Genomic DNA, 23,235 nt, shown 5'->3' on the forward strand with positions numbered 1-23,235 from the left:
TACATGACAATATGCTCATCATTAATCATAAGGGAAATGAATATCAAAACCGCAAGAGACTACTTCACATCCATTAGGATGATTATAATAAAAAAACCCAAAAAATAACAAGCGTTGGCAAGAATGTGGAGAAATTTGAACCCTCATAAATTGCTGGTGGGAATGTAACATGGTGCAATTGCTGTGAAAGAACAGTTTGGAAGTTCATCAAAAAGTTAAATATAGAATTTTCATATGACCCAGCAATTCTACTCCTAGGTATATATCCAAGAGAACTGAAAACATACATCCACATAAAAACTTGTACACGAATGTTCATAGCAGCATTATTCATAACAGCCAAAAAGTAGAAACAACTCAAATGTTCATCAACTGATGAACAGATAAACAAAATATGGTATATCCACACCGTGGAATATTACTCAGCCATAAATAGTAATGAAGCAGTGATAAATGCTATGACGTGGTGTACCTTGGAAACATTATGTTAAATGCAAGAAAACAATCACAAAATGCCAGATATTGTATGGTCCAAATTATATGAAATATCCACAACAGGAAAATCCATAGAGACAGAAAGTAGATTAGTTAGTGGTTGCCAGGGATTGGAGGAAAGAGAGGAATTAGGAGTGACTGTTAACAAGTGCTGGGTTTCTTTATGGAGTGATGGAAATGTTCTGGAACTGAGTGGTATACTTTAAAGGAGTGAATTTTATGTGAATTATATTTCAATAAAAAAATTTCAAAGGAAAAAAGGAAAGAGAAATGAATTTCTCTATGATGGCCTCTGTACTTCACTGCTGTGTTATAGGACAGAGGTCCTTTTCAGCTGGATATAATGGGCCTCAGTGGAAGAAAAGATAAACTTAGACCACATTCCATTTTGTGTAGGACTAGCCCTGCTAAAAAAATCCATATTTAATTTACTTCAAGGAGCATTTCCTGAGCTCCTACTTGGGCCATGATCTTTACCAGGTGCTGGGATAAATCCTCATGCTGGATGACTTCATGGTCTACTGGGAGGCAAACTCACCAACTAAATTTGACTCGGTGTGACTAACAACTATAACACAGCTTTGTAAACAATGATACGCTGAATTCCGCTCACACTGGGCGGGAGTGTGGTAGGACAGAAGAGGTGGAGAGGTAACAGAGACAGCTTCAAAGAGGAGATGAGGTTTGACCTGTGGGCCTTTGAGGATGCCTAGGCATTTACAAAGTGAAAAAGCGGAGAAGGCCGTTCCAAGCTGGAGGAGTACCACCATAGGTGTGAAACTGTGGGGCAGCTTTGAAGACTAATGACTGACCCAAAGTGAGGCTGAAAAAAATACGCAGGCGTCTTAAATGCTGTGTTAAGAAGTTTAGATATTACCCTATAGGCAGGGGGATCCCTGGAAGGGTTGACAGGTTGAGATCTGTATTTTTTAAAAGACAATTCTGTGGGGCTGGCCCCATGGCTGAGTGGTTAGGTTCACGCGCTCCGCTGCAGGTGGCCCAGTGTTTCGTTGGTTCGAATCCTGGGCGCGGACATGCCACTGCTCATCAAACCACACTGAGGCAGCGTCCCACATGCCACAACTAGAAGGACCCACAACGAAGAATATACAACTATGTACTGGGGGGCTTTGGGGAGAAAAAGGAAAAAAATAAAATCTTTAAAAGACAATTCTGTGCTGAATAATAGTCCAATGTATGGATATACCACATTTTGTTATCTATCCATCGGTCTATGAATATTTGAGTTGTTTCTATGTTTTGGCTGTTACGAATAATGCTGCTACAAACATTCGTGTACAAGTTTTTATGTGGATGTACGTTTTCAGTTCTCTTGGTGGTGGAGAAACAAGGCAGAGAGAAAAGCTTAGACATTTTTTAACAACGCAGTAACAAAGCAGACTCTTCTCTCCTCTTCCTCCCTTCCCCAGTCCTAGGTTTTCTCATCCCCTTCTTCATACCTCTCTCTTCTAGAACAGAGATGCTGGCTGCCTCCTGGTTCACCCGGCTCATGTGGAGGTGCTTGGCTGTGTGATTAACCTCCTTCCTCTTATCCACTGAGCTGCCAGGTGCGGGCTGGCATCAAACGCTGCTTCCTTCCAGCATTGGACAGGTTTGCTGGCATTTCTAGTGAACATCAGAGGAGCCACGTCTAAGAGTCTACGTGAGGCCTCTCGTGAGTGCAGGTGTTTGGTGCGGAGGACTAGTGTCCCCATTCATAATGACTCTTGTTAGTACCACTGTAATGACGTGCATATGCCAGCCAGGCAGATAAAAGCCAGGCTCTCTTATGTCTTCATTAAGTTTTATGAGTAAATAGAGTCATACTAACTCACAGAAGGCATCTACTTTTATAAATGGAATTTTGTAATGATGAGCTGTTAAGTATGTTTTTGGCCAAGAGAGTCTGTTCTCAACTTAAGCAAGTCCACTTTACTCCTCCTCATCATTGAGGACCCAAAGTCAGGCCCCACAGCAACACTCACCCCTTACTTTCTCCTCTTCTTGCCCATCACTCAGCTGGTCACTTCCTTTCTGTCATCCTTCCTGCAACCGCCACTGTGGCATTCCTGTCAATCTGCTTTTCCTAGCTACAGACCTTACAGAGAAAGCCAGCATCTCTCCCACCTCCCACACTGGGGCACAAAGGTCCTCTTCTTAGAGCTGTGGCTTGTCATGGCTCTACCTGTCTATCGGCCTGGAACCCTGGCATTGTCACAGCGATTCCACTATCTTGATGGTGTCATAACCAAGAAACTGTTACCTAATCTAAGGTCACAAAGATTTACATCTATGTTTCCTTTAAAGAGCTTCATAATTTTAGCTCTTACATTTAGGTCTTTGATCCATTTTAATTTTTGTGTATGACGTGAGGGAGGGGTCCAAATTCATTCTTTGCATGTGGATATGCAATTGTCCAGCATTATTTGTTGAAAAGACTATTCCTTTACCATTGAACGGTCTTGGCATCCTCTCAGAAAACAAGTGACCATGGATATATGGGTTTATTTCTGGACTCTCAATTCTATTCTTTTTTTTTTTTTTAAAGATTTTATTTTTTTCCTTTTTCTCCCCAAAGCCCCCCCGGTACATAGTTGTATATTCTTTGTTGCGGGTCCTTCTAGTTGTGGCATGTGGGACGCTGCCTCAGTGTGGTTTGATGAGCAGTGGCATGTCCGCGCCCAGGATTCGAACCAACGAAACACTGGGCTGCCTGCAGCGGAGCGTGCGAACTTAACCACTTGGCCACGGGGCCAGCCCCTCAATTCTATTCTATATGTCTATTCTTAGGAACTTGTTCAATCAACAGTGTTTTGTTTTAAAGATTGGTACCTCAGCGAACAACTGTTGCCAATCTTTTTTTCTTCCTTTTTCTTTTTCTCCCCAAATACTCCCAGTACACAGTTGTATATTTTAGTTGTGGGTCCTTCTAGTTGTGGCATGTGGGACGCCGCCTCAGCATGGCCTGATGAGTGGTGCCATGTCCGTGCCCAGGATCTGAATCAGCGAAACCCGGGGCCGCTGAAGCAGAGCACATGAACCCAACTGCTCAGCCACGGGGCCGGCCCCTAATCAACAGTTTTTATTTCTGGATTTTCTAGGCTTTTCTATATATAATATTGTGTCATCTGCAAATATAGTTTTACTTCTGCCTCTTCAACTTGGATGCCTTTTCTTTTTCTTGACTAACTGCCCTGGGTAGAACCTCCAGTACAATGTAGAATAGAAGTGGCAAGAGTACACATCATCCTCTTGCTCCTGATCGTAGAGGGAAAGCTTTCAGTCTTTTACCATTAATTATGATGTTACCTGTGGGTTTTCAGTAGATGTCCTTTATCAAGTTGTGGAAGTCCCCTTCTCTTCCAAGTTTTTTGAGTGTTTTTAACATGAAAGGGTGTTAGATTTTGTCAAGTGACTATTGAGCTATCATGGGACTTTTCCCATTATTCCCATTATTCTACTAATATGATGTAATACATTGACTGATTTTTGTATGCTGGACCAACCTTGCATTTCTGGGATAAATCCCATTTGGTCATGACATATTTTTTTTATATACTTCTGCATTTGGTTTGCTGGCATTTTCTTGAGGATTCTTTTTTTGTTTTGTTTTGTTTTTTTGCTGAGGAAGATTTGCCCTGAGGTAACATCTGTTGCCTATCTTCCTCTTTTTTGTGTGCATGAGGAAGATTGGCCCTGAGCTAACAGCAGTGCCCATCTTCCTCTATTTTGTACGTGGGTAGCCACCACAGCATGGCTGACGAGTAGTGGAGGTCTGGACCTGGGATCTGAACCCACAAACCCGGGCTGCTGAAGTGGAGTGTGCCAAACTTAACCACTACACCACAGGGCCGGCCCCTCTTGAAGATTTTTGCATCTATACTGATAAGGGAAATTGGTCTGTAGTCTTCTTTTCTTGTGAGGTGTCTGTTTGGTTTTGGTATCAGGGTAATAATGGCTTCACAGAAGAAGTTAGGAAGTGCTCCCTCTCTATTTTCTGGAAGAGTTTGAGAAGGACTAGTGTTAAAAGTTTAAACAGTTGGTAGAATTCACCTGTGAAGCCATATGATCCTGGGCTTTCCTTTGTGGGAAGATTTTTTAAAAATTTATTTACTTGTTATAAGTCTACTCAGATTTTGTATTTCTTCTTGAGTCAGTATTGATACATTGTTTTTCTAGGAATTTATCCATTTCATCTAGGTTATCTAATTTGTTGGCATACAATTGTTCATAGTATTCCCTTATAACTCTATTTCTGTAAGGTTGGTAGTAAGGTACCTGCTTTTGGTCCTGATTTTAGCCATTTGAGTCTTCCATCTGTTTTTTTTTTTTTTTTTGGTCAATCCAACACAGGTATGTCAATTTTGTTGATTTTTCAGAGGACCAACTTTTGGTTTTATTGATTTTCCCTGTTGTTTTTCTATTCTCTGTTTTGTTTATTTCTGCTCTAATTTTATTATTTCTTTCCTTCTGCTAGCTTTGAGTATAGTTTACTCTTCTTTTTCTAGTTTAAGGCAGAAGATCAGGTTACTGATTTGAGTTTTTTGAGGTTTTTTTTTTGGTGAGGAAGACTGGCCCTGAGCAAACATCTGTTGCCAATCTTCCTCTTTTTGCTTGAGGAAGATTGTCCTTGAGCTAACATCTGTGCCATTTTTCCTGTATTTTCTATGTGGGATGCCACCACAGCATGGTTTGATGAGCAGCGTGTAGGTCCACACCCAGGATCTGAACATGCAAACCCCAGGCTGCTGAAGTGGAGTGCACAAACTTCACCACCATGCCACTGGGCCAGCCCCAAGATCTTTCTTCTTTGTTTTTGAAGATTGGCCCTGACCTAACATCTGTTGCCAATCTTCCTCTTTTTTTTTTCTCCCCAAAGTCCCAGTACATAGTTGTATATCCTAGTTGTATGTCCTTCTAGTTCTTCTATGTGGGGCGCCGTCTCAGCATGGCTTGATGAGTGGTGCTATGTCTATGCCCAGGATTCAAACCGAAGAACCCTGGGCTGCCGAAGAGGAGTGCATGAACTTAACCACTATGACACTGGGCCGGCCCCCCTTTCTTCTTGTATAATGCAGGCATTTACAACTAAAAATTTCCCTCTGAACACTGCTTTCACTGTATCCCATAAGTTTTGGTATACTGTGTTTTCATTTTTGCTCATCTCAAAGTATTTTCTAACTTCTCTTTCAATTTCTTCTTTGTCCCATTGATTATATAGCAGTGGATTATTTCCACATATTTGTGACTTTTCCAAATTTCCTTCTGTTATTAATTATCTGTTTTCAACCTCCGGGATCCCTTGGCTCCTTGGCCATCTGTCTATTCAGTCTCCATACTCTGTAAATGCCACTGTCCTCTATCAAAGCCCTGTGTTCACCTCCTTGGGAAGCCTTCTTAGAGTAAGCACGTGAGATAAACTCTTCATCAGACCTACCTAGATGTTCTAATAGAGTGCTATGTCATGTCATCCCTGACACCAAATCCTTCTCCCTTTCTAGCCACACCAGGGAAGAACAATCGGTATATCTGAATTATTCAGCTAGCATCTTAGACAATTAAGCCCACTGTTTGTCTGTATACTTGGCCCAATTGTAGGCCATTACCGACCACTAAAAGTTTGTGCTTATATTTCAGAATCATTTTGGTATTTTACAAATCTTGTAGTTCTTACTAAGAAATCAACACTTTCATGTAGAAGATATTCCTGATTGGGTATAAAACATGACTTATATGAATCCACTTTTACTAGTAAAATGAATAAATAAACAGAAGCATAAATCAGGGATTTGCTAATTGTCCTGCTGAGCACCTACAGATGTTAGATAGAAATTTATTTTTAGTTGTAATATGCTTGAAACATATATATAGTCAGAGTAATAATCCATTTCCTGGTTGTCATATTTCAGACAACCTGAACATTCTGAAACACATCTGTGAACTCAAAAATGGTTCACAACAAAGTTTCAAGTCCTTCTGCCTAACATTTACTTTTTTCCTTTCTTATTTCTTTTTTTTTTTGAGGAAGATTAGCCCTGAGCTAACATCTGCCACCAATCCTCCTCTTTTTGCTGAGGTAAGATTGGCCCTGAGCTAACAACCATACCCATCTTCCTCTATTTTCTATGTGGGATGCCTGCCACAGCATGGCTTCATAAATGATACAAAAGTCTGCACCCAGGATCTGAACTGGTGAACACCGGGCTGCCAAAGCGGAATGTGTGAACTCAACCGCTGCGCCCCTGGGCTTGGCCCTCTATTTTTTTCCTTTCTTGACCTGACAAACTTTTACTCATCCTTTAAGACCAAGCTTAAATGTCACGTTCCCTGAGGGGCCTCTCCCAATCCACTCACAGAACAAACCTTCTCCTGGCAGAACAAACTCTCCTGTCTCTGGGTTAAATGGTATGCACCCTATACTGAACAACAATTATTCATTTCTGTGTCATATCTTTTCCAAGGCTTTGGACTACTTGGGGGCAGGCCCAAGGGAGAAGTCCCCACTTCAATCTTTGCAATTCCCAGCATGCACCTCAATCCACTGATGGCCCCCACTAGCTGGCTCCAGCCAGCCTGGGACTGGGGACTTAGATATCACTGCTGTATTCCCACTGGCCACATCCCCAGTGTGGCCAGCCCCTTGTTGCTAGGCAAACTGGGAGCTCAGGCACCAGGGGAAGTGTTAGATGGTTACATAGCCTCCTGAGTCCCAGTACACTGTGTTGGCCCAGGATTTGGGGCTGTGCTTCTGCTTTTCTACCCTGACTCAAAGACCTAGTCTGCAGTTGGCCTGGGTGCTTTGCCCAGAAGCTCAGTTGTGTCTAAGCTTGGGGGCTGTCCTGATCATGGCTGGTCCAACTTGGGCTTGCATATAGTGGGCACTTTTCATAACTATCTGTTGAATGACTGAACATAAGCCCACCTATTTTACTTCAGTAAGGCGGGCTTCAAGCCTCTGTCTCTCTTCTCAGATGAGTGTGTTTGACCTTACACATACCACTTGGGTATCTGATTTCATTTGGCATCTTCTAGTTTTGCCAGGGTCACTATCAGGAGTGGAAAGACTGAAGACAGATGGTCAGGTCACTGGGGCAGCAGGGAGTCACTGACAAGAAAGGGGAGTGACCATAGGAAACAGCGGCGATCACAAGAGAACATGGGAAAAGTACCAAGCAGATTAGCACAGCCATGTAGGGCCCTTTTGCCTGGGAGCAAACGGCTCTATACATCTCAAGAGGCCCATGCACATCACTGAGAGCCAAGGCCAAACATACTGGCAAAATGGTTGGTAAAATTCAGTGAAAGAACAAGGCAAGCCCCACACAATTCTATAGCCCTGGAGGGCATCAACACATCAAAGTTTAGTTCAGTCCCATTTTCAAAACAAGGACCTGAGTCATCAAGAAAAGGTTAAATGATAGTCACTATACTCTATCAACAGGCTGCCAACAGCAAATACATTTTAGAAACATTTCTTTCCAAAAATGCAAATTTTCTCATTGATGTTAGAGCTTAAAGTAGTAAATATCAGTTATGTAGACCATAAGGGCCACCTTATTCCCCAAAGATATCAGATAGCTAAGGCATCACAGCACTCAGAGGCAGGCAGGGACCTAGAGAGGGCCTGTTACACAAGGGTGTTAAAGTAAGAAGTTCTTTTGAGAGAACTCGGAGGCATCAGGTGGTGTCTTTAAGACATCACTCATATCCCAAGTTAGCCAGGTCCAAACCAGATACTCCACTCACGCCAAACTCCACCCACCACAATTAAAGTGGATTGCCCAGATTTCTGATTGGAGCTTGATTCTCCTGTTACCTCAGCTACCCTTCCAGTTCCCATTCTGTGGTTCCAGTTTCATGTTCATGATTCTCACGCCTCTGTGTGAATTTTGGTGTCTTCTATTTGGACACCTGGTGGCTGACTCTGGCTTTGTCCCACGATTCCACCTCCTGACTCCCAGACTGGCTCTGACGTCCACTTCTGGCCACTCTAGGGCTGCCTCCTGCCCACTTGTCTTGTTTTACTACTTCCTCACCCTTTGTCAGGCCATGCCAGGAGGTCAAGTGCATCCACATAATAATGAAGTATGTTACACTGGGCTTTGCTCAGCTATTTTGTACATGACTCCAAATACTCCATCTTGTTTGAATTAGGCTCCCTCAGGGGTGGTACTTTTTGATCTGACTTTAATAGAAACAGTACATACTATCAATAGATATCCATTTCACAATCAGGTACGTCCCACTCCCAAGGAGTAAAATGGCTCAAATCCTGGCTGGTTATATGCACTCAGGAATAGAAGCCCTAAAAGTCAGATGCAAATGAAGACAGACAGTTACTTGCCTTCTGGGCTCCAGGTCTGGGCAGACTTAGCCCTAAAAAGCCATTACAGAAGACGTTCTTCAACTTTAATTTGCAAAGAGTGACCTGGGAAGCCAGTAAAATGAAGATTCCTGGGCTCCACCCCTAGAAAGTCTAATTTAGTGATCTGGGTCCAAGAATCTGCATTTTTAACATGAGCCTTAGGTAATTCTGATGCAGTTAGTCCTTTCTCCCTTTGAGAAACACAGTATCACAGCAATGAGAAATCTGGCAAACACGGGATAAACACAGTAATTAAAGGACCCCTCAATCCTTTCTTACCTAGAAGCTATGGTGCACCTTGCCTAAGGCAGGTCATCTGGCCAACTCTTTCCTAATATTCTTACTACTGAACATCAGCTCAGTTCTAAGACCAACTTATGTTTGTTTTAGTAATGACAATGTGAAGTTCCCAAGTTTCCATAAAGAAGATATTTTAATATGTTTTTAGTGTAAGTGGGAATAGGTGTCTAAATTATATTTTTCTCTCAAATGAGGAAGAAATGTTAAAAAAAAACCCATTTAAATTACATGCTGTTGTCCTTCATCACATAGGCTTTCCCTCCTTAGACAGAACATCTCGCTACAATAATTTCAAAAGTCTCAGGATTTTGCCCAAATAAGTAAAATATTTTAAATTTAATAGCAATCACTGCTACTTTAAATAAGACATGGAAACATCCATTTCATGCAGAAATCCTTCAAATTAGCTCTCTAGTAAAATATATATTATTGGTGAAGAGTGTCTGCACCCGAACATTTGATGCCAGGAGCCTGGCAGGCAGAGAACAGCAGAGTCCAGGAGCAGGGCAGGCTGTGCCTTAGACCGGGAGGGCCAGGTTTCTCTGGGCAGGTCCCTAAGCAATCCTGGAGGGGGACCTCAGGAAAATCAGTTTAATTGGGAGGATTCTGATGTGGATAGGATGCTTTTGGAATCTAAGATGACAGAAGATGTTGATGAGCTGTTAGATCCAGGAGGCCTGTCTGATATTTGAGAAAATGGGGCCTCCATTTGTTTCAGGACGATGCCTTCATTTTTGCACTAACATGGTTTATGGCTTGCAGGGGATATATGGACTGACTGATGCAACCATTAAGGATGTTAGAGCCCCATTCTTACTATTATTGTGATATGTGTACACATTTGCTTTTTTCCTAGGAGGATCTTTATTTTTTCTCCCAAATCTCATAACTGGTTATACAGATGTTTAATTGAGAGGAATAATTATGAATTACGATTTGTTTTTTTCTTTCAAACTTTCCTATCTGAATCATTCATCGCCTTCATTACAAGTGTTTTAAATATTGTAAAATTAAAGTTTAAAAAAAACCAATGCTAGTAGGTAAGCCCAAGCCCAGAGAAACTCAGTTTTTAAACATTAATGTTTCTTAATTGAGAGTCTTCTGTACTATAAGACTGCTAATTTATAGAAAAAAGGAATTTAAGTCAGAATCAGAAGTAGAAAAAGTTGACTGAGAAAGAAATGAAGGTAGATTAACTCCATGAAGTCGAAGGGACAGTGGAGCTCCACCGATCAGGGTGACCAGAGAGACGACAACTTTAAAATGGGAGAATACTAGTTAAAAGCACAAAAAGTTAGGAGTCTATTCTGGGGGAAATGCCTAATTAGGAAATTAAAGCTGAACTGTTGAGCTAGAGCTTTTGAACACTCTTATCACTCTGATATGCTCTGGGTAAATAAAGCAAGGAAGACAAATTTTACCCAGCTTGTGTGTGCTATTCAACTCTGACCCTTGCCTACTGAATGACTTTAAATATCTGTTATGGAAAAAAAATGATACCACTTTCATTTCCAGCTCCATCCCCATCTGGCCAGGGAGAGGATAAATTAATATTATCGTGTTTTGTCTTTAGGGCTTCTGACACCCCCAAGGACCAGCCCGTGGGACAGTCTGTTTTGGCAGGGATTCTCAGGCAGAATCAGAAGAGCAGGATTCAGGACAAGGCCAGTTCACGTAACACAGCTCAGAGGCATACAACACAACTTGCTCCAAGGATGTTGGGCATTGTGCTTCATTAGGAAACAAAATATAAGCTTTCCACACCATTAGGAATGACTTTAGGAGTGAAAGCACATAAGACGATGCCTCACCTCATCAACAATGCACTGCAGAAGCTGGAGAGGCTGCGATGGGGAAGAAGAGAGGAAAAAGTATTAGCCTCTATGCAATATCCTTACAGTGGAGTGGAAAGAAAAAATCATTAATGCAATAAAATACAGCAAGATTAATCAACAACAGCAAACTCTTATAAAAACATCGACGCTCAGGATGTTCTATTATTTCTAATGGTACCTAATCTAATACAGGCAGTTAAAGGTTTGCATTTTCTTCAAAATGCAATTTGCTAAGTTTAAAACAAGGCATTCAAGCATGCAAAGGAAGCAGCCATCAGGAAAAAGAAAAGTGAATTTTTTTCTGAACTCATAAAGCTTACCATTAAAGATCCCTGGTTTTTCTGAATCTGAAAAAAGGCAATATGTAATTAGCATGTCATAATCAAAATGACTCACTTGGACACATTATGATCACTGAGAGAAAATTATTGCATTGCTGGTGGCAATTTGTGGGCATGTGTTAACACAATTTACATAATGAAAATACACAAATGTTAATAGCTCGCTTCTCATTTATAGGCGAAAGTCAGCAGAATGTTAATTTCACACAACACTTTTTAGTACCCTCCAGGTTGTATTAGAATAGGGAGAAAAACCATAATCCATTTCAAAAGGCTGTTTACGATTCAGATATAAATAATGTTTTATATTGCTAGATTGTGAACACTGGGCTTAATGTTGCAATCATTGCTAATGTTATGAAGCTCACTCTTTTTAAATTAAAAACCGATTTATTTAAAATTGAAATTAAATCATAGTCAGAAATTAGAATTTTGGATTCCTGCCAGTGTCTGCTCACAATCCCCTATTTTGTGAAGAAAACTTTAATTATGTGGTTGAAGTATCTGCCTCTAACTCAGGAGTGGGGTGAAGATTCCACCTTTTCCAAAGTTCCTTCAGCCTGTTTCCAGGGCAGCAATGCTCTCTGGGAAAATCAAATCCATGCAAGTTTTACACTGTTTTTCAGGGGATAAAAGCAGAAAGTTAAGCATGCCTGTTCTGAAGGCCAGCTGCTCACAAATCTAACACCAGTAAACCATATCTCTTAGAAAGGTACTAAAATGTGACACCAAATTAATAAAACATCTACTTAGCAATTAAAGTATTAAACACTTCAATGACTCCCTTCCCCCCGAAAAATGCCTACGGTTATCATAAACTCAATGAGAATGGAGTCCAGGTACTCAATTTCCTAAGAAGAAAAATTTCAGGAACCAAATACAACTACTGAGGGGTCAGTTGTTTGCTGGAATAACTGAGCTCCAACCAGCTGGGAAAATAAGGGAAAATAGTAATAGTCCCTAATATGTTTTCAATGGTGCTTTTAAAAGTTCCTTCACATACACATCCTCATGTGATCTGCACCAGCCCTGAGGTTGGCAGGGATCATCACCTCTATTCTATGATGAGAAAACTGGGCCTCCCAGAGGATGGTGCAGGCCCAAGGCCTCAGGAACAGGCTATGGTTGAGCTGGGGTTTCTCCCATGATCCTTTTTCTCCAGCTTCTGCATTGTATCTGCTTACAAGCACGGCATTATTTAAAAACAATTGGATTTGCATATATTTATACTTGGCATGATGAAGTTGATAAATGATCAATTTTGGCATATGGGCTCTTTTCACATAGAATATAAGCTGCTCAAGGGCAGCAGCTATCTTTTTGTATTTCTTCTGCATCCACATGGCTGATCAGCAGACCCTTCCACCTCGTGCTTGAGTGTTTTAAAAACTGCTTTCCCATGTTATCATCTCAGCTGAACACAGTGCCCACTCACAGCTGCTCCTGGCTCCTCAGCACCCACCTCCCCAGCCACCACTCCCTGAAACCTGTCCCAGGATGACTGGTTCTTCGTCTACTTTGACAGCTCCTACTTAAAGCTGTCCAGAATTACTGCTGCTTCCTGTTTCTCTAGCCAATGAGTACTTCTGGATAAGGCTCTGCAGGTAAAGATTTACATTAAAAAGGAAGACAGAGCTGTTAACTACCACCCTGGAGTGGTTAAAGATTTTAGTAACAAGCCATACAGCCGGGTGGCATAGTGGTTAAATTCGCATGCTCAGCTTCAGTGGCCTGGGGTTCATGGGTTCAGATCTCAGGCATGGACCTACACACTGCTCATCAAGCAATGCTGTGGCAGCGTCCTGCATAGAAAATAGAGGAAGATTGGCACAGATGTTGGCTCAGGGCCAATCATCTTCACCAAAAAAAAAAGGAAAGAAAAAAAAAGAAAATCTTGACCATCCCAGGTAACTTCTCCTATGATACAAGATGCCTTTGGTGTTTGCTTACATTTTTTTCAAGACCATGTGGGATACTCCCCACCCCCACCCCCCACATCCTTAGTAAGATGTATCTACTTCAACAGGAGGGTTGTTTATAATGAACAAATCCATTTTTTACATCAAAGAGAATGTTTTTCACAAATTTTCAACAGTTAGGGGGATTACAACATTCTCTGAGGAAAACATGCAGTGAACATTCTGAGTAAGATGTTTCAAAATGAATTTAGGAATGGATTGTGAGACATTGCTACCAGTAACAGGAGCTGTGTGAACCAAATGGACTGACGGGAGGACACTTCCTCAAGAAAGGAGATTTTAGAGAATGTCTCCACTCTGTCCTATTCTGTGGATTAAAAGCATGGTTTAAGACAAATCTGCAGTATTTTAATGCTTCCTCTTCACTACAAGAAAGGGAGAAACGGCAATATCAAAGTCTTTTTCTTATGATCTTATAACTACACTGTTTTACCCATGTTTTTAAAGAGAGATGTTGTTACCAGGTTTTATTACACAGTTTTGATAGCAACATATTATAAGAAATCATCTTCATAAATTTTGTATTAAGGTAGCAGTGCCAGTACCTGAAATTGATTCAAAATGCTTAAGATACTCAATTACCTTTTAACACTGTTACACAATGCGGTGACTTATATCTTCTATTTCACAAGAATTTGATGATGCAACATCATTGTAATTGATTCATTTTCTCAATTAAATAAAGCTACTGTGCTTTTCTTTATATAAATGCCACATAGACCATAGAGTTAGATGTATTATCTCCTTTCTCTGTCTCAGATATATTGCCTTAAAGGATATATTCTGTTCCTCTGTTAATTCCACCAGAAAATTTAACGCCACAGTCATATTTTTCAAATTCTGAACTGCCATGTACTCAACTGTATTTATATTAGGCATATTTTTCACGGCTAAACTCTTTGTTGTTTACCTTTTTCAAGATCACATTACTGTACAGGCACAGCAACCATAAAACAGATCCAAACAAAGTCAACCTCCAGTCACTGCCTTTGCTTTTGCACACAGTTCATGAAAAAGTGAAGCCCCTAGTTTTATAGCACATTAAAGTGGTACTAAGGGTACTCAATATAAAATCTTAGCTTTGTGAATGCCTCTCTTTATTCTGGGTCTGCCTTCCAAACGCCGAGCTGTGGGAGCAGAGTTCAGAGGAACACAATAATGTTGTTAGGGCTGACGTATTGCCTGCCCTTCACAACATATGAAATGCTGTTTACAACTAACTTGTCCAAGTCCACATTCTTGCTGGTACATTTTGCTTGTGTTGAGTTTTCTATGTCTAACTAATATTTTTGGACAATAACAGAACAATCATTGCTCCAGTCATACATTTTGCTAATCAGTCTCTAGAACTACTAGCATTTTGATACACTAATTAGATGAATCTCTTCCCTCTTCTGGGCATAGCTTTTTCTTTATTTCATCAGCTGTTAGGTCCAAGATTTTAAGCCACACTAATAGTGGATAGTTTTGCCTCATCCTGATATAAGACAGACCTTTATGTGTTTAAATGTGGAAGAATGACTTTATAACAGGCAGGCATAAATATCAGTTAGGTCTTAGAGTATTATAGAAGTAACATTTTCGTATATTTCCTTGCAAGGACCATAGAGTTGGCAACTAGAAAAGCTCCTATAACATGACTTATGACTTTGGAAAATGATCCTGGACAGGAAATTGCCAATGCAGAAGTTTGCTTGTAGGGCCTCAACTATTTAGGTAATGGCTCTGGTGATACAAAGCAACTCTGGAAGTCTCACATTATGCTTCCATCTCTGTAGAGGTACTTTTTACACACAGTGGTAAAACAGACCTTGCTACCAGCCCTTTCACATTATATTCAGAAGCACAATCAGAAAACTAAAATGAATCCACCTATGTAACTTAGAGAAGACACCAGCTATAGCTTTCATTTTCTCTTTTACTCTCTGAAATTATGGCTTGCCCTGCAGCTCTTGTCTGAGAGATTTATGTGTGACCTAGGTCAGATCTTCCAATATCAGTTGACAAATTTTCTCTTTACATATTTACTGCTTTTCAAGCTTGTGTTATTTTCTCTTAAATAGAAAAAAGAAATAGAAAATTAAATCATATGGTTGGAATTTTTAGAGAATATCTTTTTTATTTGTCGTGCTACTGGCATCACATTCTAGCTATCGATGTTGAATTCTTCATTTTTTAAAAAACTTCTAATTTTAGGAAGTGTGGCTATTTTGCAAACACTCTCTTTTCAAATCAGTTGCATTAAGCAATAACCCTGGCTAAATATAAACAGAGATTATGGTAGGTTGAGACTTCCATATTCTAAATGAAGAATAATGACCTAAAGAATTTTTGAAATGGAAGGGACCTCAGAGATCTAGTGCAATCTACTCATTCTGCTGTTAGGGACACTGAGGCTCCAAGGGAGCAGTGCCCAGGGTCACGGATAGAACCTGGCCTAGAAGTGGCTGCTGATTCAGGAAGCTGCCTAGTGTAGGGAAAAGACACCAATGTCAGAGTCAGAAAGACCCCTGGAATTCCAGCCAGACCCCACGGCTTCAGAAGCTCCCTGCCTTCTCTAGGCTCAGGACTTTTGTCTACAAAGTGAAGGCAGGAGCTAGAGGAGGCCAACGGTTCCTCCAAGGTGGAGCTTCTCATCCAAGTGCCAGGATTGTCTTCCTATCTGAGGGAAAACTAGTTCCAGCGTTCAATCTAATTTTATCTGGCACTGTTGTTAGGTGCTAAAACTTCGGGACGCACCACCTCCAATCCATTATTACTTGTGAAAACAAAGTGCCCAAATCTCAGAAAGCCTTCAAGGAGAGGAAAAAAAAAATTCACTTCCACATGACCACAAACTGAACACACATTACTCAGTATTACTAACTTAAAATAAGATTTCCCAAACAAAGGAGTGCTTTTCAAAAAGGAATAGAACAAAATTTACTCTAGCTAACTAAAAATGGGAATTTTAGCAAACTGATATTTTAGATACTGAACACATTATGAGACAAAATAAATGAACAATATATACTATTTCTAATAATATAAAATGAACAGGTATAATTCACTTATGCCATCCTATCTCCTCTATTCATCAGCCTCTGTCTTTGTTCAAGTTGTTATCAGGCCTGTGAGTCTATTGGTGTATCTTGGATAGAACAAAAACAAAAAATTAAGTCATAAGACTTATTTAAGCAAAAATAAACGACAAAACAAAAATAAGTCATAAGAGGGTTTAGCAGGGACCTACTAAACAGGGCATAAGAATGACTGGTTCTCACTGATTGGGAATCACTATAATTCCCACATTCAAAGATCCACTTACTGGCACCTTCTCTCTGCCGCACATCTCAAATTCCAGCCAGGGTGCTGCATTCAGGAGGGACCAGTTTCGAAGAGCTGAAACTAGATGTCCCTGAGTTTAACAAACAGCTGGGTGGGAAAGGAAGGTTCTGAGATGCCTAGAGGAGGGCACAGCTCAGATGGGACCCGACAGAAAATCATCACAGCCATAAATTAGATCACTTGGCTCTTACTGCTTCCCGAGTATCAAGGACAATGCATTTTCACACAAAATACAACAGCTGGAGCATCAAGGTATGGCATAACATTATTCATTTGCTGGATCTGCCAGTCAGTGAGCAGAAAAGAAAGGACCTGATTGCCAGTCTATACTCTTTTTTCCCTTTTGTATTTAAAATTGACACAGCTCATGTCCTACTCCACATAGGTATATAGGAGCCTTAGTAAATCATCCTCTGGGCAAATGTAAGTTTTAATATTTAGACCTGAATTTTGTGAGAAAAGCAGAGGCTTAGAAACCGCAATTCAAAATGATCAATGTGAATTACAAAATTAACTTTTTCTCTAATGGTATGAGGTCTGGCCAACGAGTCCATTAAACATTTTCCTTTTGAAGATGATTTTAGACATTTGCTGTATCCAACTTTTCCCTTTTCTTTTTTCCAAAAAAGAGTGGTCTTATTTCAAAATCTAGTTTAAGAATATTAGTTATGTGTGTATGGGAACTGGGGGAAGATGTTGCTTTTTCTGAGAAAAGGCCTGTTGACCATATTCTACTTTTTAAGGTCAAATAAATCTGCTATAGCAAAAGTTTTTTTAATGCATCAAAATGTTTGAAAGGGTTTTTTCTGGACCATCATTTAGTTTGCATCTCTATTAGCTTAAGTCCTCCCCACGACACAGAATCCAGAACGATGTTAGATGTCACCAAGTCCAACTCCTTGCCCTATAAAGAAATCCTCTTTATCATATTCCTGACAGGCAGGCATCCTGCCTTGGCTACAAGACTTTCAATGATGGATTTCAATTATTCTATCTTGGGTAGCTTAAATTGTTAGAAAGTTTCTTATTTTGAGTCCAAACGTGTCTTCCTATAAGATGTGCCCGTGGTCTGGAGCTGCGGGCGATCAGGTCTAACGGCAGCTTTTTACAATCTGCAGACAGCTATCATGTCCCCATGATGTCTTTTGTCCTGAATGAACACTTCTCCTCCTGTGACCACTGCTATGTGTGGTTGCCCTCTATCCTCGCCTTCTATTAATGATGATGCTCTAACAACATCCCCTGCCCCCAAGCAGCCTGTGTGCTTCCTGGGAAGATGACTTTACCCCCAGCTTTACGGGTGGGGCAGATGGTTCAGGCTTAACTAGTCAGCATCATCTAAATCCCCTGGGCACAGGGAGTTAAACTGTCCAATCAAAATGAAGCCTAGGGCCTCTGGTTGCCTGTGGGGAAAAGAGATCTGCTTAAAGCAGGTCGCCCCAGGAACTCCAACAGCCATTCTTGGTTTGTGAAGGGAGAAGATTACTTAGAGCCAAAAGTAACTTGTTGGATCAAGTTCTACCTAAAACTAGTAATACTTGGCTTTTCGGTCCTGCCATTTAACAAACTCTCCTTGTGGTTGAGGCAACTTTGAGTTGGGTTTTCTGCTACCTGAACGAGAAAGGTGCCTGGAAGGACCCAGGCAGGATTTCACTTTCTCCACCACCACAGTCACCTTTCTCTGAAAGTGGTGCCACATGTGTACCTTCCTCATAAAGCATGAGGCCCACACCTGAACAAATACCTGGATGGACTGGTTTACATCTTCTTGTTTTGGACACTATACACTATTTAGAAGAAACTCATGGAGGCAACAAGTGCCTTCACATTTTTTTATAGCCATATCACAGAGTTGGCTCAACTGAGAAAAAGAGAGAAGGACATAATCTTGGACTGAAAAAGAATTACTTCTTTCCTGTACTCTTCTATTTCTTACGTGTTTCATACCAACGGAGCATTTGAGAATCAAAATAAGTAAATGATTAAACGAATTATAGAATCTAGACAAGTCTGATGAAGTTTCTACCTATTGCTCTCCTCTGCAACAGAGAGAAACTGCATCCTTTTATTTTTTGACTGAGGAGAGGCACAATCGTAGACTTCTGGGGACTGAAAGGATCTTAAAGGCTTTTAAATCTGACCTAGCTCTCCACCTCACCTGATCCTTGAATCCCTCCTTCATTACACCCCTGCCGACCAGGCTTTCATCTGAACGCATCTCGTGATGGGGAGCTTACGTCTTCTGACTGTCCATTCTACCTCTCCTTCCAGTTCTACCCTCCTGATGGCACAAATCTGTGTCTTTTCTTACATGAGAACCCTCAATTATCTGAAGACAACTATCACATCTCCTTGGAACCTTTTATCCTTCTGATATTAATGCTGGTGGTGTTGAGTGGGAGTACAAACATGTAAGAAAAAAAGGGGACAAAATTATTCATTTAAAGCGGCAAGATGAATTGATCCTTAGATGGAATCAGTTCCTTCTGATTCTAAAATCTACTATGCCAGCATGTAAAAAAGTAAAGTTAGACTAAATCATTAATTTATTGATTCATACATGTTTATCAAGTACGTGCTCTATGCCAGGCACTGTACTAGACTCTAGGACCCAGAAGTTGGATAAGATAAAATTGCTGGTCCACAAAAATGAAGTAACTTATCTAAGGTCCCTGAAATGTACTGGCAGAGCTAAGACTTAAAGTACAGGGCTTGCATTCTCCTCTAAACGTCACTCCATATTTGGATAAAACACAATTTGCTGGATGAAGGGTGGTGTAGATTTTTAAGACAGCTTCCTCCCAACAAGTGATGTTTTTAGGCATTGCAAGGGAGGTGTTCTTTGTGAGCTAAGACTCTATACATTGCTGCATTCTTTTTTTTAAACACGTCTATTTGACAACACTGTTTGGCCTGCTGAGATTCTGCGATAAGCTGCAATTGCAGCCAATACATGATTCATATGGGATCAGGAAGGAAAGAATCTTGAAACATAGTCCCATACAACCATGTTAATTAACATGTGTCTTACGGGCTTGACTGTAAATGAAATTCAAAATAGATTTAAAGAAAAGAAGTCATGGATCTAGAATAAACTGAACAAAGTTTGACTTTCATTTCAGAATTTTATTTTGCACCTCTCATATTGTGACATAGGTAAAATCAGGTTTCAATAAACTCCAAGAGAGAACTCAGGGAGATGATGATGAGAAGAATAGCTCAAGATGTGGAAAAGAGGAGGAAACTGCTCCCACAAGATGAAAGGAGACCACAGAATGCATAGTCCAGCATTTTTTTCAGACTCTGTTTACCAAATAATTCCTAGTCCATACAAGATATTGCTTAGACATGTTTAAAAAATTAGCAGATAAAAGTAGAACTGCTATTGTGTTTGTGTGTGCATGCATGTGTGTATGTGTTGGGGAGTAGATTCCCACTTACTCTATGTCCTGTCTTCCCATAATTCTGCAAATCACTGACCCAGGACACCTCTATCATCTTCCAGATGAGGAAACTGAGGTTCGAAAAGAAATAAGGTCAAACAACTAACAAGGAAAGCCAGGACCAGAACTCAGGTTAGTTATGTGTGTGTTTGGGCAGAAACCATACACTGACAATGACTTAACCTGTCACTTGTTGGGTGTGTCATTTGCTGCCTCCCAGTCCCCTCTGCCCTGAGTCACTGAGCATTTCTAGCTGTCTGGTTACCAAGGAGGCACAGGGCTATCCAAAGGGGCTGGAGGGAGGCCTCTGGCTGGGAACTTTCTTTTGTTTACTGTATTTTTATAACTAGAACTAAGGCTAGAGTCAAGGTCTCCTCACACCCAGAATGGTGCTCTCTGCAACCTGTTTCTGAACAGAAAACAAGACAAGCTCTTTGGTCTTTCTTTCCTCCTCTGAGCTTCTTTCCTCATAAGACCATTCTGTTCCCCAGCTTTTCTCTCCTTCTCCCCCTGGTGGTCACCAACTGTAGACCCTGACAGTGTACAGCATAACAGAGTCCACACTTGGTTCTAACTGGTTGCCTCAGTTTCCCACAATCCTTTGGAAGTGACACCTTGGCTCTGTGCATAAACAGACAACTGCCTCCTTTCCTAGCTCCTAGAGGTCCCTGGGACCCTCTTCTACCTGGTGTGTCCTGGGCAATCTCCAGTGCTAAATTGAATCAGCTCTTTGCTCCTTTTAGGCAACTCATTGATTTTTCAATGAACTTAGCTTGTCTGTTTTATTGGTACTAAAGAAGGTTGGGTTCTTAGTATCATTAACATTTTAGTTGAGGAAGAATTCCCAACCTCCCATTCATTAATCCAGAACTGTTAAACATCTAAAAAGTAATCTGTGCTCAAACAAAGCTCAGGCAGGTCTGCCCCCCTTTTAACTTGGATGCGAATGACCTCCTAGCTCCAAATCTACCTGTTTTCTATACTGAATGGTGAAAAGTAAATCAGTGGGGTACAATAAAAGTTGCTGTCTTTGTCCGTTGCTGCTGCTACTACCACTGTTGAGGGCCACTTTCCCCCCAGGGATCCATATCCACTAGCAATTATTTGGCAGGCCTGGAGCATCCTGGGACAGTAATTTCCATCTCTGCAGACACACCAGTTGGAGGCAGTACTTGAGTGGGTGGGTGTATATAATAAGGATGGTCACTTGGGCTCAAAGCCTCTGAGTGCCTTATCTCACTTTCTCCCCGCATCGTCCCTCTAGAGTGGGATACAGTCTGATCCTGTTGCCAAATAGCTGGTAATCACGAATGAGTCACTAAATGGCTAGGAACCCCCATTTCCTCCTCTAGAAAATAAAGCAGTTGGATCAGATCATTGTAAGTACTCTTCACATCCTGAAATTCTATGAAGCTGTGAAGTAGCAGGCAGCACCAATAAAACCTGAGGGAGAAAAACGGAAGGCCTTCCAGACCATAGAGTCTAAGAGGGAGAGAAGATGGCAAAGTCATCACTTAAAAGCCAGAGTGGGCACCAAGTTCATTACTTCAAACTTCAATTCTATTTCTAGGCTAAGCTGATTATTTAAAAATTATAATAGAATCATGGTCCCCAGTTACTGAACTAAAAATGACTAGATTCTGTATATAATTCTATATATTATGATTGTGATTGTGAATGATAAATTATAACTCAAAAAAGAAAGACTGTAAAGAAAGGCTCTTATGGGATCAGAAAAGTAATTCATTTTAGTCCTTTCTGGTGTGAGACATGGTCATATATTTCCAGAGCTACAAAGGTAAATCCCTAAAGTACTTTCTGGAAATATAAATAATACTAATATTACCTTGCTCTTGCTCACCACCTTATATTTTTCAGAGTGCTCTCTTAGGCATTAGCTCATTTGACCATGACAATTCCCACTCTCCTCCCCCAGCAGTCTAGAAAATGTCCTATAATGTGCCAATTCAAATTCATAGATGGTGGCAGGGAACCCCTCAGAGGCAAGAGCCAACTGACCTTAGGGGCAGAGATTTTAAAATGCACTGATTTCCAACCTCAGACTGGCTCTCAGTCATCTCAAAGGGATTCAAACCCAATTTTACTATCTGGTCTCTGCGACACCTGCCATCTCCATCCTGACACACCACCTCTCCTCTACCATTCTTCCCTCCTCTTTCTTACTTCCCTCCAAGTCTTGCTTTAAAAGTTACCTAGGGAAATTCCTAAACTGTTAGGGAAATGAAAGTAACAACAGTAGTAGTACACTATCAGGTTAAAGTACTGGCAGGACACCAATTACACCATGCTGCTTTAGACCCGTATCTTTTACCAGATCACTCTCCTTTTGACTAGAATGCCTGCAAAGTTCTTGCCCGTCCTTCTAGCCTCAGAGCCTCAGCTCAAGCATCATGACTTCATGACTGTGAAACCTTCATGACTTCCTAAAGTGAGCTGACCTCTTCCTCTTGAGGCCAGAGCACACCACCTCCTGTTGGGTTCCTTTTATATCAACTTCCACTCATTTGTTTTATGTTTTCCTCTTCACTGGACTAGACTCTTTGAGAGCAGGGACCACATCTGTCTCATCACTGTACTCCTAGTGCTCAGCAGACTGCCAGGATAGAGCGGGTGCTCCAAGACAAATATGAGTTGAATAGAGATGTATGTCAAACACTAGTTTGGAAGGTGCTATAAAATCAAACCAACATGGGGTTAGTGCTTTAAAAAAAGACAGGAATCACTAACCTGCTGACTAACTACATATATCTCAATTGCGGTATCAACAAGTAATTTATCTTTAATGGAAAATGTCACAATTCTAAGCTAGCCACACTTCGGGGATAATTTTGCTTCCATTTCTGCTCTATTTTAAGGACATACTAGAAACCCACCTCCTGTCTTTGGCATAGGCTAAGCAAATAAAATTATGAGTCTTCTTGATAAGTATGAGATAGACATTGGGAGAAGAATTTGACATGGGCAATTAAAAAATTCCTGGGAAGAAGCAAATGTGTATAAATGAACATCTTCATATCACTTAGATTTCACCTCTGCATTTTATGGAACATAAAATCTGATTTTATGGCTTGAAATATCAGCATATTTTAAAATGTCTATAACCTAAATAGTGAGGATGAAAATAAACAA

The 23,235-nt window shown here is 40.7% G+C and overlaps 1 protein-coding gene across 21 annotated transcripts in view; it reads right to left on the reverse strand.

The window, feature by feature from the left end:
• The window catches only part of MAP2K5 (mitogen-activated protein kinase kinase 5), a 237,867-nt gene that overhangs the window by 49,958 nt on the left and 164,674 nt on the right, over positions 1–23,235 (reverse strand). For 13 of the 21 annotated variants that reach the window (XR_011498672.1, XR_006523191.2, XM_014856227.3 and 10 more), the window contains 2 exons: positions 11,316–11,342; positions 10,972–11,004 (listed from right to left, as the gene is read on the reverse strand). The exons of 2 other annotated variants lie outside the window; for them this stretch is intronic. Coding sequence is in view for 17 of the 19 variants with exons in the window: in XM_014856227.3 (XP_014711713.1) it covers positions 10,972–11,004; positions 11,316–11,342 (60 nt within the window). In the remaining 2 variants the exon portion in view is untranslated. The remainder of the gene's footprint in view (positions 1–10,971; positions 11,005–11,315; positions 11,343–23,235) is intronic. 6 more of the 21 variants (XM_070499358.1, XM_070499335.1, XM_070499315.1 and 3 more) reach the window with 1 other exon arrangement.

Source organism: Equus asinus, chromosome 2 (genome assembly GCF_041296235.1).
Source record: "Equus asinus isolate D_3611 breed Donkey chromosome 2, EquAss-T2T_v2, whole genome shotgun sequence".
Lineage (NCBI taxonomy): Eukaryota > Metazoa > Chordata > Mammalia > Perissodactyla > Equidae > Equus > Equus asinus.